This window comes from Electrophorus electricus, chromosome 6 (genome assembly GCF_041902795.1).
Source record: "Electrophorus electricus isolate QZ-2024a chromosome 6, ASM4190279v1, whole genome shotgun sequence".
Lineage (NCBI taxonomy): Eukaryota > Metazoa > Chordata > Actinopteri > Gymnotiformes > Gymnotidae > Electrophorus > Electrophorus electricus.
In genome coordinates this window covers 37199556-37217890 of record NC_137502.1, presented here as the reverse complement: position 1 = coordinate 37217890, position 18335 = coordinate 37199556, and the positions used below count along the sequence as shown (strand labels likewise).

Sequence of the window (18335 nt, the reverse complement as noted above, 5' to 3'; positions counted from 1 at the left end):
TGTGCACACCAGTCTGGTTTTATCTGAGGTCTTTATCTCTATCTCACTGATGGGTGTGTCATTGCTAGGTGTGCCTACACACGTTTCCTGTGCGTTCGTGTGTGTGAGAATGTGTGTGTGTGTCTCACCACATGCCGTGGCCCGTGCCTCCTCCTTTAACTCTCTCTCTCTCTCTCTCTCCAGCTCTTCTGTCTGACGAACATGTTGTCTCTGCAGCTCTTCCAGGACCTCCTTATGGACACGCTCCATCTGCTCCAAACACGCGCGCCACCCGCCCTCTCCGCCCACACACACGCACCCTCCCACCCCCCCCGCACCCCGCGCACGCTCCAGCTGCTGCCTCAGAGACGCCACCTAGCGGACAGAGAGGGACACAGAGGGAGAAAGGTAAAGCCCAATGCAGCGGGACGGATGGAGGGACGACCCTGCGCCCAGCGGGACTGAACGGAGGTGACGTCACCGCAATCTGGACATCACAAAACAGAAACCCCCCACACAGAGAAAACACGACCTCCCTGGTATGTTCTACGAGGTGTGAACACACACTACTGAGCTCCACACACACACACAGTACAGTTCTATGTTAGTGACTATAACACAGACCCAGAAACACTTTAGCCAAAGCAGCTGAACTGAAGGAGATGTACGTGTGTGTGTGGGTGTCTTTAACTAAAGCATTCTGGGTCACTGGTTTAGATCAACAGATGGATTGTTAATTTGCATTTGTTGTTTTGCAAATTGAAAATCATCTGCACGCACTACCTCCCTCTGTAGCGCCTCATTGGCTGACGGACCAGACCGCAACCCCAGCACAGGAAGTGACCTCATCTCTTTGAGTGGCAGACGTTCAAACTCCACCCATTTCTGCTCTATCTCCTCCTCAATTCGTTTCTGGTCTGAAGAGTGGCCCAGCCCCTTACGCAACAGCACCGCCTCCCATGAGTCACCCCGCCTCCTCTCCTCCTGCCCTTGGCCGAGCTCATGGACCTGTCCTTCCCCAGCTTCTCTCTGATTGGCTGGGGAAGGAGGTGTGGCTACAGGAGAAAGCTCTACATAATCAAATCTACGATGGGTGGAGTTTGCAGCAGAGAGGATTTCTGATTGGGAGAGCAGATGATGGGATGACGTATGACGAGAGTTCACTTTAATGCTACTGTTGTCTGGCAGCCTGGAGAGAGAGAGAGAGAGAGAGAGAGAGAGAGAGAGAGAGAGAGACCGTATGAGGTCTGGGTTAGTGTGTGAGAGACTGACCGTGTAAGGGGGGGTGTGTGTGTGTGAGAGACTGACCGTGTAAGGGGGGGTGTGTGTGTGTGAGAGACTGACCGTGTAAGGGGGGGTGTGTGTGTGTGAGAGACTGACCGTGTAAGGGGGGGTGTGTGTGTGTGAGAGACTGACCGTGTAAGGGGGGGTGTGTGTGTGTGAGAGACTGACCGTGTAAGGGGGGGTGTGTGTGTGTGAGAGACTGACCGTGTAAGGGGGGGTGTGTGTGTGTGAGAGACTGACCGTGTAAGGGGGGGTGTGTGTGTGTGAGAGACTGACCGTGTAAGGGGGGGTGTGTGTGTGTGAGAGACTGACCGTGTAAGGGGGGGTGTGTGTGTGTGAGAGACTGACCGTGTAAGGGGGGGTGTGTGTGTGTGAGAGACTGACCGTGTAAGGGGGGGTGTGTGTGTGTGAGAGACTGACCGTGTAAGGGGGGGTGTGTGTGTGTGAGAGACTGACCGTGTAAGGGGGGGTGTGTGTGTGTGAGAGACTGACCGTGTAAGGGGGGGTGTGTGTGTGTGAGAGACTGACCGTGTAAGGGGGGGTGTGTGTGTGTGAGAGACTGACCGTGTAAGGGGGGGTGTGTGTGTGTGAGAGACTGACCGTGTAAGGGGGGGTGTGTGTGTGTGAGAGACTGACCGTGTAAGGGGGGGTGTGTGTGTGTGAGAGACTGACCGTGTAAGGGGGGGTGTGTGTGTGTGAGAGACTGACCGTGTAAGGGGGGGTGTGTGTGTGTGAGAGACTGACCGTGTAAGGGGGGGTGTGTGTGTGTGAGAGACTGACCGTGTAAGGGGGGGTGTGTGTGTGTGAGAGACTGACCGTGTAAGGGGGGGTGTGTGTGTGTGAGAGACTGACCGTGTAAGGGGGGGTGTGTGTGTGTGAGAGACTGACCGTGTAAGGGGGGTGTGTGTGTGTGAGAGACTGACCGTGTAAGGGGGGTGTGTGTGTGTGAGAGACTGACCGTGTAAGGGGGGTGTGTGTGTGTGAGAGACTGACCGTGTAAGGGGGGTGTGTGTGTGTGAGAGACTGACCGTGTAAGGGGGGTGTGTGTGTGTGAGAGACTGACCGTGTAAGGGGGGTGTGTGTGTGTGAGAGACTGACCGTGTAAGGGGGGTGTGTGTGTGTGAGAGACTGACCGTGTAAGGGGGGTGTGTGTGTGTGAGAGACTGACCGTGTAAGGGGGGTGTGTGTGTGTGAGAGACTGACCGTGTAAGGGGGGTGTGTGTGTGTGAGAGACTGACCGTGTAAGGGGGGTGTGTGTGTGTGAGAGACTGACCGTGTAAGGGGTGTGTGTGTGTGTGAGAGACTGACCGTGTAAGGGGTGTGTGTGTGTGTGAGAGACTGACCGTGTAAGGGGTGTGTGTGTGTGAGAGACTGACCGTGTAAGGGGTGTGTGTGTGTGTGAGAGACTGACCGTGTAAGGGGTGTGTGTGTGTGTGTGAGAGACTGACCGTGTAAGGGGTGTGTGTGTGTGTGTGAGAGACTGACCGTGTAAGGGGTGTGTGTGTGTGTGTGAGAGACTGACCGTGTAAGGGGTGTGTGTGTGTGTGAGAGACTGACCGTGTAAGGGGTGTGTGTGTGTGTGAGAGACTGACCGTGTAAGGGGTGTGTGTGTGTGTGAGAGACTGACCGTGTAAGGGGTGTGTGTGTGTGTGAGAGACTGACCGTGTAAGGGGTGTGTGTGTGTGTGTGAGAGACTGACCGTGTAAGGGGTGTGTGTGTGTGTGAGAGACTGACCGTGTAAGGGGTGTGTGTGTGTGTGAGAGACTGACCGTGTAAGGGGTGTGTGTGTGTGTGAGAGACTGACCGTGTAAGGGGTGTGTGTGTGTGTGTGAGAGACTGACCGTGTAAGGGGTGTGTGTGTGTGTGAGAGACTGACCGTGTAAGGGGTGTGTGTGTGTGTGTGAGAGACTGACCGTGTAAGGGGTGTGTGTGTGTGTGAGAGACTGACCGTGTAAGGGGTGTGTGTGTGTGTGAGAGACTGACCGTGTAAGGGGTGTGTGTGTGTGTGAGAGACTGACCGTGTAAGGGGTGTGTGTGTGTGAGAGACTGACCGTGTAAGGGGTGTGTGTGTGTGAGAGACTGACCGTGTAAGGGGTGTGTGTGTGTGAGAGACTGACCGTGTAAGGGGTGTGTGTGTGTGAGAGACTGACTGTGTAAGGGGTGTGTGTGTGTGAGAGAGAGAGAGACTGACTGTGTAAGGGGTGTGTGTGTGTGTGTGTGACTGACTGTGTAAGAGGTGTGCGTGTGACTGACTGTATAAGAGGTGTGTGTGTGTGTGTGTGTGTGTGTGTGTGTGTGTGTGTGTATGACTGACTGTGTAAGGTCCGGACAGCTGATGGGTCTGATGCTTTTCCTCAGAACCTCAATCCAGTTCCTCCTGATACCAGCTGTCATAGCTGAGAGAGTGACTACACCATCCTCCGTCTGGAAGAGGGGTGAGCAGTTACATGTCAGACAACGTGACCAGTTACACGTCAGACGTGATCAGAGATCAGCGATGGGGTCCCTCACCTGGATCTGGAAGCCGTAGTTTCTATCCACGTCAAACTCTGAGACTTTCACGCATGACCTGAGATCAATTTCACCATCCAGCTCATCTTTCTACACAAACAAACCCAGGAATAGCTCAACACACTAGAGCACACACACACACGCGCAAGCAGACACACGCACGCATGCAGACACACATGCAGTCATATGCACACGCGCAGTCTCACACACGTGCAGTCTCACGGCTGTTCACATGCACACTCCTAACCTCTTCTGCTCCAGAGTCTCTGTAGTACTTCAGTCCTGCATCTGTCAGCACAAACCAGTGCTTCTTCCACTGCACGCACACCCACACACACACAGAGGAGAATCACACACTTCACATTTGAATTGTATTTCTCAGTGTTGAAGATTTATCAAAATATAGTAATATGATGCTGTACCTCTCCACTTTCATCCAGTTTGGACATCCATCCCTTCTTAAAATTAAGCAGGTCAGGCTATGGAAGCAGGAGAGAGAGAAAGAGAGAGAGAGAGTTTTTTAGTCTCTCAAACCGGGTTTGTGTCACTAAGTAAAGACAACAGCTCTTGTGCTCACGTGTGATTGGACTGACATGCACGTTAGCCGCCTTACACATGAGGGCTGGGAAAGTTACTTTAGAAATGTATTCCATTACAGATAAATGACGACCTATTAAAAATAGATCTGTGCATCTGTAACCTAATGCCTAGGGTTACTAGATTAAAATAACAATCTGTTTACTCTGATTACTTTGTAACCCACTAACGGCAGTGCCAGTCAGCATGGCACCAACAAGCTCCCACAAGTCCCTGTGTTTTCTGTGTGCAGACGTGTTAAAGTTGTGCACATAGCACCACAACCAGTGGGACAGCACTGGGAGAAATGTCAACTCCACCAGTGTAAACAACCCAGAGAAGTGAAGAATGATCAGGAGTTCTCAAACCCAACCTGGGTTGCCATGTTGGAGTATTCCACACACACAGATCTACATCACAATCTCATGGACTCGTGGGTTTGAACCTTTTGTTGTGGCTGTGCTCCCATAAGAAATCCCGTGTTTGAGTCAGGGGCTCGTAATCTGGGTTCTTCCCTCCAACCACACCATATCGACTGGGTGAGAGGGTAGAGTTTAGGGTTTAGGACTATAACGGGTGTAAAAGTTCTTGTCTCATAACAACTGAGGTACGCATTATAACAGTCTGTTTCTAGATGTGTATTACAAGTGTGAAGTCGCCTGTGAGACCTAACACACATCCTGGGTGTGAACTGGATGCAGGGTACATACTGAACCACTTAAATACACACAGACCACACAGTACACATATTAAAAAAGACCTCCATTAAACCCATGAAAACAGACCTGGTCACTCCATTAAAACCATTAAAACAGAAGGAAAAACAGAGATTCTTGTTCTGAGTCCCGCTAGCAACTTCAAATTTAGCAGATCACGTTTTTCAAATGTATCAGATCTCTGATTACTGTCTATTTTCTGTAACAGACCAGTTACCTTTTTTTTTACTCTGACTACGTAACGCTGTCCCAAGCCGCTCACTGCCACCAAACCCTGCACACAACCCAGTGTTACCCAACACAGATGTGTGTGCAGACAGGACAGACCAATGAAATGTGAAAATTAGCAGGAAAGATCACAAAGGCCAACACAGATGAAGTGAGAATGAGGAAACAAACTCTCATTCACTCACACACGAACCCATGCGCACTCTCTCATACTCTCACTCACACACACAGTGAGTGCAGTAAGGAAATAAAATGCTAATCACAATTATTAAGATTAGGATACATCTGCATTTCACCATGCTTACTCTCTGTAACACACCACTCCCCCAAAGTCACACACAACTGGTTACAAAACACTACACCAGTTCCATACTGAGGAAACGTTCAGCACTGCTAATGAGAGCTGTACCCAAACTCAAGGCCAGTGACCTATTCATTGCATTCAAGAATTCTAGATCTAGGTGATTTAGCCAGATCTAATTTACTACATCAAGGTGATTTATGCGTCAGGTAAAAGCTTCAAATGACTCATAACGCGTAGAAAAGCTTGCAGGCGTCTGCAGCGTAGTCCACCTTCAGCCTTGAGCCACCGAATCACCAGCACAGAGTGGAGTGAGGAAGGTGTTCAGTGCAGAGTCAACAGCACAGTGAGGAAGGTGTTCAGTGCTGCTAGCCTAAATGGCTTTTTATTTTAATTATTAAACTGAGCTTTGCGGCTCAGAGCTGTGGGTGGTTCGGTCAGTGCTTCTCTCAGCAAACATCCAGCACGACAGCACGAATAACAGGAACAGGGCTCGGGCGGGCCACACAAACCTTTCCATCAGAGACTGCGCTCCGCGACAGTGCCCCCGCCACGCGACCACCAGCAGGCTTCTGCACGGGCACAGCCCTGACCTTCCAAAAAACCTCCCGCGCGCACACAACACGGGAGGCTCGGGACAAGCTGCCATTACCGGGAGACGCGGAAAGATTCACGCACGCGATAACGTCACGCTGCTGAAGAATCTTAAACGCGCGGCTCGCGTTAAAGCAAACTTACCGTCATGTTTCCGATCCAGGAGGCAAACGAACAACCGCGCGGGGGCTAGAGGAGCATTCGCGCGGCTAGGCCACGCGCTCAGGGACCAGAGCCAGCAAGCCTTCAGACGAAGCTTCGCGAGCCAGGCTGCCGCGCGCGGATCTGCTTCTCTCGAGCACTTCCACCCACACGCAGCTCGCGGTTTCCTGGGCGGTTCCCTCGCGCAGGGTTCAACAAGCACTCAGCAACACCAATCACAACACCACAGGCAGGCACCTATGCTGCTGTTTGTACTGCAGGCTTAAGGCATGGCTGTTTATTTAGGATATTTTCTAATGTTATTTTTGTGTTTAGGGTCAGTAAAAACTTCTTTAACACCATTTTCATACAGTTTTTTTTTCAATCCGCGTTTACTGTCTGCTGGCGCGAGAGAGTGAGCCCTGTTTCAGGAATTCAGAGAGTGCGTGCCCGGGCGACGCTCCACTCCATCAGATGATCTTGCTATCAAGTTTGCGGAAAAGGGTTGTGTAAATTATCAGTGTGCTGTGTTTTTACTGTAATTCGGAGCTCTGATTAGGAGTGAGGATGAGTAGCGACACAGATGAAGAGCTACATGCCTTTTGAAAGGTCTCGTCCTGCTCCATACTGCCGGAGACGAGCAGGGAAGGTCTGCTGCCAAACTACACACACACACCGTCAACATAAACATTCTTTAAAATATTAAATTACAAAAGAAGTGATTAATCACACAAAATGAGCATAAACACAAACACAAAAACATCAGATCTCACAAATTAAATTAGTAATGACACTCGAAGACAACACACACACAAACACCACATTACAAATCAAACCAAGAATCTAAGACAACACACACACAAACACCACATTACAAATCAAACCAAGAATCTAAGACAACACACACACAAACACCACATTACAAATCAAACCAAGAATCTAAGACAACACACACACAAACACCACATTACAAATCAAACCAAGAATCTAAGACAACACACACACGAACACCACATTACAAATCAAACCAAGAATCTAAGACACACACACAAACATGACTTGCTTAGAAGTCATATAATCAGAGTGTAGGTAGTGGGTTCTGAGTGTATGGAGTCTGATTTATGTACAATAATTTTGTCATATTTGATGAACATGGACAAAATGGACATCGCAAAAAATCAAGCCCAACCCTCATAGCATCATTATCAGCTCTGTGATTGGACATTATCAGACCTGAGAACATCACTATCTGCTCTGTGATTGGAAATGATCAGACCTAATAACATCACTATTTGCTCTGTGATTGGACAATATCAAACCTTATAACATCAGTATTAGCTCTGTGATTAGACAATATCAGATGTAAGAACATCTGCTCTTGTTAAGGCATCACACAAAAGGTCATGAAGGTATCCTCTCTGGACGTACTCTCCTGTGAACTAGTTACACACATAATGAGAAACCATTTGACCAGTGACTGCATGTGGGGTGTGTACATGACCAATGACCAATGACTGCATGTGGGGCATGTATATGACCAGTGACTGCATGTGGGGCATGTACATGACCAATGACCAGTGACTGGGGCATGTACATGACCAATGACCAGTGACTGCATGTGGGGCGTGTACATGATCAATGACTGCATGTGGGGCATGTATGTGATTGATGACCAATGACTGGGGCATGTATGTGATTGATGACCAGTGACTGGGACGTGTACGTGATCTTTGACTCGAGGTACGATTCAGAAGGCAGGAACTAAAGAACTGAGAAACAGCCACACAGAGCATAGTGAGGGTAGAAAGAGAGGAACCTGGACCCATGGACTTTAGAGTCAGGTTGCCATGTATTTACATTTATCTGACACTTTTATCCAAAGCAACTTACAATTCTGACTGAAAACAACTTGAGTAATTGAGGTTTAAGGGTCTTGCTCAGGGGCCCAACTGTGACAACTTGGCAGTGGTAGGACTTGAACCAGCAACATTCTGATTACTAGACCAGTACCTTAACCACTAAGCTACCAGTGTCCCACACACTGACGCATACAAAAACACAAAATTAACAGCACACACAGTTAATATGATATATGAAGCTCTTCATGCTACAGACCACCTCCCACCCTTGTGGGACCACCTCCTCCTCCCACACATGCATTACCTGTACAGGTGAGGTATACCTGACTCACTAGTGTGATTATATATCTGTCCTGGTGAGTTCCTTGTGCAGGTGCTTTACCTGTGTGTGTGGAGAGGAGGAGGTGGAGGAGGGAGAGCCCCTCTGGTCCCCAGGCTCCTCCCAGACACCGGGAAATGCTCGACTCTGTGAGTGGCTGAAGAAGGACAGACATGTGAGACGTTACAGACACTGAGCACCTGGCCGTGCCTGTAGAGATCCGAGTACCTGCAGGACTCCCCAGGTCCTCCTGCATACCTGATTCTGCTCATCAATTAATCATCAACCCTTAATGAGCTCAGTCAGGTGCAATAAGGCCTGATCCAGCCCTCATACCTGTTTCAGGTGAGTCCCTGTGCCATCTGAGGGCTTGGTTGGTGGGTGTGGCCTCTCACCTGGCAGGTTTGTAGAGTGAGGGTTCATCTCTGTTTTTGGTGTCCAGATGCTCCAGGTGGCTTGGCTCCACCCTCTGGAGGAGTGGCTTAACCTTAGGAAGATCAGCCATCATGGCATATTCCTCCCGGTTTAGACCACATGAGCTGGCCAACAGGTGCCCAGACTCAGACGACTCCATTGAGCTCTGTGATGAAGTGTGGCTTTGCATCTGAGGGGAGTGGCTTCTGTTTAGATGGGATGATCTCCTGGAGTCTGTAGAGGGGCTGTTAGCCTCTTGGCCCCGCCTACTACTGCTGCTATTCCGGATAGTTTCCCATGCAACATGAGCAGGTTTCTTAGAGCAGCCAAATGCTTTATGTTCACTGTTCTTCTTGGATGAGGAGGAGCTATGGGAGATTGGCAGACTGTTCAGAGAGTGGGTGGAGCCATGCCATGATGCTTTGGTGTGCCGGGAGTCAGACTGAGTGCTATTGTGGCCTGATCTTATCACGTAAGAGGAGGTTTCTGCTCTAGAGCTACCCAGCGTTTTGTGCAGGAAGGTTTGGCCTGCAAGCTCCTGCCGAGCTTTAGTTGGAGAATCCCGCCCACTTTTATAACTGCTGGTCACCATTTTGTGAAAAAGAGATTGGCTAGAAGTGTCATAACCCTGCCTTGAAGGGGAAGGACTCCTGCTATGACATCCATGACTATAGGATGATCGGCTTGTTTCATTTTTCCGTAGCACTGACGGGCTAGGTCTCTCGTAGCTCCGCCTGGTGGGGGAAGGGTTTCGACTGTCACGGCTATGACTGCGAGTGGTGTTGCTGGTCTCAGATTTGCTCATTAATTGGCTGGCAGACTCAAAACCCCTCCTACCTGGATAGGAGCTAATTCTCTGATGAATCTGCTCATTTGATTTGTGATTTGTCTCTGATTGGTTAGTTTCCCCATAGCCCTTTCTGATGGGAGAAGCACTTCGCCGACCGTCAACCTTCTGCAGAAATGATTGGTTTCTTCTTTCATAGCCACTCCTGGATGGGGAGGGGCTAAAGCTTTCATGCCTATGACTATTCGGCGAGCTGCTTGTCTTCTGAAGAACTGAGTGATCTGGAGTGTCACTGCTCCACCTTGCTGGGGAGGAGCTCCATGTATTGCTGCCATGCCTACAGCTGCCCTCCGTCTGGAGTAACTCACTTCTCGGTTTGTAGGAGCTGGACAGAGATTCGGCAGAGGTACTGATTGCCCCCACGGAACTGACAAATGCATGGAAGTTTCTCTGCAGTCCACCGGAATCAGCTAGCCGGCTGTAGGAGCTCTGACTGTGGCTTTTGGATTTCTGTGCAAAAACCTCTGATGTCAAACCCTCGCGAGGCCCGAACCTGCGAGAGGACAGGGGTGAGACAGGCTCGGCCCGCTGAGGGGTGGAAAACCCTCGGCTAGGGGAGGAGGACCGGGATGGGACAGACCCTTGTCTGGCAGAAGATGAGGCTCTGGGAAGGTTGTGGGAGGATGAGAATGATGTCCGCGCCCCCTTCCGACCCAATATGGCCAGTGATTCAGCCTGTTTGAAGGGGGTGGGGCTTGGGGACCTCGGACCCACCTGAGCCTCAACCTCAATGCAGAGGTCCACAGGGTCCAGGCAGATGGTCCCCTGCTCCAGCTCTGGATCCAGATCCAGGTTCTGGATTTCTGAGGTTCTCCTTTGGGAAGGGATGCCCAGGTCTGGGTTCCGGAATGGGATAGTGGCTTTGGGCTCTGGGATTTGGTCATTGGGAAGTGGGTGTCCACGCTCAGAATGCCGATGGGCTGGTGGGGGGCTTTTATCCCGAAAGGTTTTAGACCCTGCAGCTCTGCCCAGAGAGAAGTATCCACTGTCTCGCACTTGATTGGCTTTTGAACCCACTGGACAGAGGGAGACAAATCAGAATTAACTCTTATATAAACCTCAGCATGTCCAGATTTCTGTGGGAAAACCAGGGCAGGATAACCAAGAGCAATAGTCTGATGACCTGCCTTATGTTGGGAGTGGATTGGCTGGGGTCTGTAAGGACTAGGCTAGGATTGGCTGGGGTCCATAAGGACTAGGCTGGGTTTGGCTGGGGTCTGGACAGACTTGGTTGCGATTGGCTGGGGTCTGTATGGACTATGCTGGGATTGGCTGAGGTCTGTATGGACTAGGCTGAGATTGTCTGGGGTCTGTAAAGACTAGGCTGGGTTTGGCTGGGGTCTATATGCACTAGGCTGGGATTGGCTGTGGTCTGTAAAGACTAGGCTGGGTTTGGCTGGGGTCTATATGCACTAGGCTGGGATTGGCTGTGGTCTGGAAAGACTAGGCTGGGATTGGCTGGGGTCTCGAAAGACTAGTGTAGGATTGGCTGAGGTCTGGAAATACTAGGCTGGGATTGGCTGGGTTCTCGAAAGACTAGTGTAGGATTAGCTGAGGTCTGTAAGAACTACGTTGGGATTGGCTGGGGTCTGCAAGGACTAGGCTGGGATAGGTGTGGTGGTAACTAATGGGGTGTGGTGGGGATAACAGAGCACTCAGGAACACCCAGCAGAGCTGTTAGAATGATGTAAACAACCCCGTAACCAGAGAGGATGGGGTGATGATGATGTGTGGTTTGGCGTGTTCCTCACCGCGTGAGGGAGAGGAGGGATGTATGAAGATGGCCTGGCTCCGTGGCTCCTCTGTCCACACTCGGGGGTTCGGACGGTGCGGTGGGTGGTCCAAGCGCGTCATCCTGCTCTGATGAAGATCAAGAAAGTCTTCATCAGTGGAAGTGGAACTCCTGGGGTATGACTTGTCTTCACACTGACTAAGGGGGGAAAGAAGAGTAGGAGGAGAGAGAGAAAGGATGAATAAGTGTGTATGAATTGAGATTATGTGTAAAAGTTAACATGGAAATTTTATAATTGTTATTTCATCATATTATACCAGAAACAAACATACATGTATTGAACACTAATTTCTAACACACTCTAAAGCACAATAGAGAGTCTGGGCATCTGGAGTCTATCAGCTTGTACAAAACAGCATTACAATAATTTATCATGATAACATCCAACAGAACCCTTAGTCACAGCTCTGGAGATATGCTAGCAAAGCACAGATCAGTCGGACATGTCACACTCACTAATGCCCTTAGCAGACGAGGGAATCTCCATCTGACTAAATACCGTTTAATGTTTATGGGCAGAAGTGCTAGTTTGTGGTTTGAGCTGGTTACCTGGAGACCAGGTAAGCCTTACCTGTCGGAGCTCTGGTCGTCATCTGCGTCGCACAGGTAGAGGTTACAACCTGGGCTCAGGATGCAGACAGAGCCACCACTCACTTCACAGTAGCTGCTCACCACCGACACCTCATCAGAGTCCTCTTGATTGGCTGGCCATGTTGTGCTGGCCTATCACAAAACAGAGCAAGCACCATGTCAGCCAATGACAGCTGGAATTGGTGGATTAGCGTGGTGAGGTGGAAACTTCATATGATCTGTTTAAGGGATGAAGTGACACCTTTGACACAGGTGAGAAGGTTAAATATATGTTAAGCCTGTTCATCTCCCAGTTTAACAATCACCATGCTACCCCTCACCTATGATCCTTATTGGTGTGTGTCAAAGGTCACTCAGAGGCATGCAGCACTCCTCTCCTCCGGCTCAGTTTGAGCTACAAGAGCAGAACAGCACCAAGATGGTCAATTTATAATTGTGTGTGTGTGTTTGTGGCTCGGTTAATGTCACACTACTGTAATTCTAGCTGAGTGCTGCTTCACTTCATCATTATTTCATCTCTTTGCTGTGTACGTGTGTGTGTGTGTGTGTGTGTGTGTGTGTGTGTGTGTGTGATTTAACTCTTTGCTGTTGCATCTATGCCTGACTTTAATGTTCGGAAACATTATTTTATTACTTCAAACAGTTTCTAAAACCCAACACACTTCATTATAGCCAAAATAATGAATAATGGGTTACAGTGTAACCCAGTTCAGAGTTTGGTGTTTCAGTGGAGTACTGGTTAGCACTAGAAAGAACAAACTCACAGACACAACCACACAGACAAACTGACAGACACAAACTGACAGACACAACCACACAGATACAATCTCAGACACAACCACACAGACACAAACTCACAGACACAAACTCAATGACCTCAGTGGTCTCCCCTTCCTTCTCCAGTGCTATCGTTCTCTCTCCATCTCTCTCTCCCCTCTCTCCATCTCTCTCTTGCACTTTCTCAGTATTGTATTTCATGTGATTCCTAAAAGAACAGAAAGCGATCTGCCTTCATTAAGTTGTAATGTGGGTGGAGCCACACCCACAAGCATCATATGTCTCCTCCCCCTCCCTTTCCCATAAAGCCCCTGTGCTCTGTGTCACTTCCCACGCTGTACTCTCTGACCCCACTGTAGTGCACCTCCGCTTCTGTTGCCGTGGAGATGGAGTTTCCTGTCTCAACCCCACCTCCACCTCCCTGATAGTTCCAAGCACAGACTCTCGGACCACGCCCTCTGTCTCACTCCTTCACGTCTGTTTTCTCACCTTGTTGTTCATCTCTTTCTCCTCTCCCAGTGGCTGAGCTGAGCTACTGCAGCTGGTGCTGCCTGTGACAGGCTTCACCTGCTCAGGTGTGTGTGCAGGTGTGTGTACAGGTATGTGTGCACGTGCAGGCCCTTCATGCAGGTGTTTGAGACGCAGGCAGTCATGACAGCGAGATGAGTTGAAGATGTTGGGCTGGAACCTGGGGCACACAAGCTCGTCACCGGTCAGGGGTATCATGGGTAGGCAGGAAGCATACACACGCTCATTACACACTGAGGAGAGAGAGAGAGAGACACACACACACACACGCTCATTACACACTGAGGAGACACACACACATACACACACGTTAATTACACACTGAGGAGACACACATACATGCTCATTACACACTAAGGAGACACACATACATGCTCATTACACACTGAGGAGACACACACACACACACACACACACACCCTCATCACACAGTTTAAAAAAGAAACACGCATTTACACACTGATGAAATCAAAACACATTATACAGTGGAGACTAGATAGGACACACACACACACACACACACATTTTACACTGGGGAGAGCAGATAGGACACACACACACTATACACTGGGGAGACTAGATAGGACACACACACACATTATACACTGGGGAAATCAGATAGGAAACACATCACTAAAATAATTCAGCACATGTAGAACACACACTCAGCACACATACACTCAGCTTTTAGCTTTCACTTAGTGAATTGATTCATCAGGTGTTCCTCAGTTTCTCATCAACATCTCTGTATCGTGTTTTAAAAAGCAATTTCATGACAAGTAAGGTAGTGGTGTTTTATTATTATCATTCTGATGTCAGTGAGACAGGTCTGCTCACACACACTTTCCCCCTAACACAGTGAGATGGGTCTGTCTGCTCACACATACACTTTCTAACAGTGAGATGGTTCTGTCTGCTCTATGACCCACTCACACACACACACACACACACACACACACACACACACACTTTCTAACAGTGAGATGGGTCTGTCTGCTCTGAGAATGAAACACTATACACACCAGCATAGAAAAGAAATTGAGTCACAGCCCCTTAAAGTCAGACTTTACCAATATGAAAGTCGCTCAGATGATCAGGCCTTACCTGCTGCCCTGTCTCCTGTTGAGGGTGTGTGTGTGTGTGAGGGTACGTCTGCAGCAGAGGACACATGTCTCTTTTGCAGAATTACTCATGCTCACTGACACATCCTATTGGCTGTCACAACAATAGCTGCAGCTGGCCTACAGCACTCCTCCATTTTGGCTCTGGGTCCCAAAGGCTTCCTGCAAGGCCGTTTGCAGCACGAGAGCCAACATGGCAGCCGTGACAGGCCTGAGGACAGGGGGGATGGATTAAATATCAGCAGCTATAGAAAGGGAAGTGAGACCCTGGGCAGATGGCACATGCAGTCTCCACCCCGACACCACTCAGAATGCACCCACAATCAGACACGAGGTGTTTGCCCCAGAAACACAGGACAGAAATTACCTTTATTCCAATCTTCACAGCAACCAGTACAAAAAGTACAAAACACAACTGCACCATGGCAGACTGGAGACTGCACACCCCCTGCTAGAGGCTTGCAGTCCTGCAGGGTTCCGCTCCACCACAGCTGCTCCAGCAGAGGGCGCCACTGCCCTGCACTGAGTGCACACACAGCTCATACCACGACGTGAGCAGCATTCTGCAAAGGTGTGAGGACTGCTTTAGGCTGACTGCTTTACGGATGCCGTCAGAAACAGCAAAGACACCTGATATTAAACAATAAAACTACAAAGAGCATTTTCTTTTTCAGTTCAACGACAGGTGGCTGTTCCTCCAGGCTGTTCCAGGCCGTTGCCACGTCCATCTATTTTGCCCCCCGAGCCAATCATTAGCTCACACTACTGCAAGTCCTGGCCCAAAGGGGCGGAGGCCTTTAGTCTTGACCCCGCCCCTTCTTGCCAGTGCGCTGGCGTCGCTGTTTCTTTGTTGTTCTGCCAAAGCGTAACTTGTTGCCAGGGACAACTGCTGACTTCCTCTCCACATGACGGCCCTGTCCCCTCAATTCTTTTTTCCTGTTTCTCTTCTTCTGTTTAGTGAAAGTGTGGAGAGAGGTAGAAAGAGACTGGATCCTAAAAGGGAGAGAGAGAGAGAGAGAGAGAGAGAGGGAGGGAGGGAGGGAGGATTGTTAATTCTGCTGTGACAGAGTGAGCTATGTGAAGAAGGAAGGGAGGTGATTCTGTACTTTTTGGAGAGTAGCGGCCTTCCTGCCTTCCGTGGGACTGTTCCTACGGTATCCTCTCCATCATCTTCCTTCTCATCCTCACTCTGCCTTCCTTCCTGTTAGAGGAAACACAATAAATTTACATTTACAGCATTTAGCAGACGCGCTTATCCAGAGCGACTTACAAAAGTGTTTTGTCATTTACTCTTAGAATACATCCTAATACAGAACAGCAGGTGAGAGTCCAATAAACCAATGAACTAGAATATTGTAGAAATACAGGGATCAACGCTGATGCCCAGAAGTATAAAATACATAAGGTCTAAATTATTTAATCATTAATAAAAATGCAAAATCCAACACACCTGATTCTACTTCTGAACTGCCTTTTGCTGTTTACCATTAAGACCAGCAACAGTCAACATTCCAAACCATGTTACCATGGCATTACCACTGCTTTACCATTGCGTTACTATGGTGTTACCATGGCGTTATCATTGTTTTACCCTGGCGTTACCCTGCCGTTACCATGGCTTTACTATGTTGTTACCATCCTTTTACCGTGGTGTTACTGCTGGTCAACGTCTCCAACAGATGACTACTGGACAGGTCAAGGTCACTAATAGTTGTCACGGTGACGGTGTGGTTGGGGTGATCGTAGTGCACTGACTCCGTGGTGGCTGTGATCACATCCTCGAGTTCATCAGCCTCCTCTAAGAAGAAAAAACACCCTATTAGATACACACACACACAGTTACCACCCAAATGAGTGTGTGATTTTCTCTGTGCTGTGCCTATTGCAGGAATGAGCTAAATAAGGACTTTTTTCCTTGCTTTTGTTTTATTTTTTTCTGTGTGGCACTGGGAGATGGCCACTTCTGGTTTTGATATGCCACAGGAAAAATAAAAACGTTATCCATCATATGTCTATCACACACACTCACACTTGCACTCACGCTCACACTCTCACACTCACGCGCACTCACGCACACCCACACGCACACACACACACACTCGCGCACACACATTCACACAAACACATACTCGCGCGCGCACACACACACACTCACACAAACACACACACACTCACACATCTTACCAAGAGCCTCTCTTCTCTCTTTAAGCATCTTTATGTATTCTTTATGTCTCTGGAAACAGAAAGTAAACAGGGTTTATAATTTACGCTGGACACTTTCTGTCTCGTTAGTACTGAAACACCTCGTTATCACGCGCTGTCCTCACCTCCTCGCGGACTCGTTTCCTCTCCTCTCTCAATTTGTTCTCGAGCTCCAGTACAGCGGCTTTCCGCCTCTCCAACTTCCGCTTGTGGAACCCGGTCAGAAACTCCCTGAAACGGATGCAAAGTAACGGATCAAAGTGCAGAGCAGAGTCACAGAGCCAGAGAGTAGAGTCACAGAGCAGAGCTACAGAGTCACAGAGCAGAGTCAGAGTAGTCACAGAGTCGCAGAGCTAGTCACAGAGCTTACAGAGCAGTCAGAGAGCAGAGTCACAGAGTAGAGCTACAGAGCTTACAGAGTCAGAGAGTAGTCACAGAGTAACAGCAGAGCTACAAAGTCATAGAGCTTACAGAGCAGAGTCAGAGTAGTCGCAGAACTACAGTCACAGAGCTTACAGAGCAGTCAGAGTAGAGTCACAGAGCTACAAAGTCACAGAGCTTACAGAGCAGTGTCAGAGAGTAGTCACAGAGCTTACAGAGCAGAGTCAGAGAGTAGTCACAGAGTAGAGCTACAGAGTCACAGAGCTTACAGAGTCAGAGAGTCACAGTCAAACGTCTACAGCGTGAGCACCAAGGCCACGGCCACGCGCTACCGTAACGCACAGCACGTTAGCTAAGATAGCTTACTGTCGTTCCTCCTCGTCGAACATCACAACACGTTTATTCTCTCTCTTTTTGGACCCGGGTGTGATTTTAAGTCCAGGTCTGAACTTGCCGTTGTGTTCTCCTTTCTTCTTCTTCTTCACCATTTTGTTTACTGCACGTGAGAAAAAGACGCGTCTTGAACTTCCACTGTTTCACTCAATATAGTCCCTCCGGAAACGAATACTGTAAATCTGCGTTCCTACTTTGCTTACGTGTACGTTACTCGCATGGTCTTATCCAGACAGCTTGAGTCGTTCACTCAGAGCATCTTTAGCACAAATACGCTGGAGTCCAAAAATACCCTTAACTGAGAGCCAAACCAGGCGCCAAGTTCCTGATTTATTTCCTAATTAAAGTACATTTCTCAGAGACGAGTCTTCATTCAGAGCCGAGGACAGTGAGGGACTGTTTGGACAGTCAGCGGACGTTCATCCCACCACTTCTTCTTCAAGAGTCTTCATGCATGTCTTCCCCTTATGAGTTAAAATATTACCCAACTCCTAATTAAAGTAATCTTATATACTTACCTTCAAATGAACATTTTATAAACAGTCCAATTACAAAATGTAATGTTAAAGCACGAAAACATTTTGAAAATAACCGTACCTGCTATAATGTAATAAGTCACTGGCTAAAACTACTACAATAATATTACAATACTTACATGACCATACTACTAATATTACTACTACTATTATTACTATTAGTACACTAATTATTATTATTATTATTATTATTATTATTATTATAACAACAACAATAATAATAAAAGGGCTGAAATGTGCTAATG

General features: G+C 48.6%; 2 protein-coding genes across 2 annotated transcripts in view; both read right to left on the bottom strand.

The window, feature by feature from the left end:
• triobpb (TRIO and F-actin binding protein b) overlaps positions 1–13680 on the bottom strand; it is a 28526-nt gene extending 14846 nt beyond the window's left edge. The window contains exons 1-13 of the mRNA XM_035525673.2: positions 13419–13680; positions 12133–12284; positions 11521–11699; positions 8904–10785; positions 8572–8665; positions 6912–6992; positions 6334–6378; positions 4197–4253; positions 4022–4090; positions 3775–3864; positions 3578–3687; positions 763–1168; positions 129–354 (exon numbers count right to left, since the gene is read on the bottom strand). Coding sequence (XP_035381566.2) covers positions 129–354; positions 763–1168; positions 3578–3687; positions 3775–3864; positions 4022–4090; positions 4197–4253; positions 6334–6378; positions 6912–6992; positions 8572–8665; positions 8904–10785; positions 11521–11699; positions 12133–12284; positions 13419–13655 — 3628 coding nt within the window. The 5' untranslated portion in view covers positions 13656–13680. The remainder of the gene's footprint in view (positions 1–128; positions 355–762; positions 1169–3577; positions 3688–3774; positions 3865–4021; positions 4091–4196; positions 4254–6333; positions 6379–6911; positions 6993–8571; positions 8666–8903; positions 10786–11520; positions 11700–12132; positions 12285–13418) is intronic.
• Positions 13681–14913: 1233 nt separating this feature from the next.
• Positions 14914–17713, bottom strand: nol12 (nucleolar protein 12). The gene is made up of 6 exons (XM_026996367.3): positions 17528–17713; positions 16906–17011; positions 16763–16811; positions 16225–16376; positions 15685–15779; positions 14914–15571 (listed from the first exon to the last, which is right to left on the bottom strand). Exons 1-6 carry the CDS (start codon positions 17647–17649, stop codon positions 15376–15378), a joined length of 720 nt encoding a protein of 239 aa, XP_026852168.2. The 5' UTR covers positions 17650–17713; the 3' UTR covers positions 14914–15375.
• Positions 17714–18335: the final 622 nt, after the last annotated feature.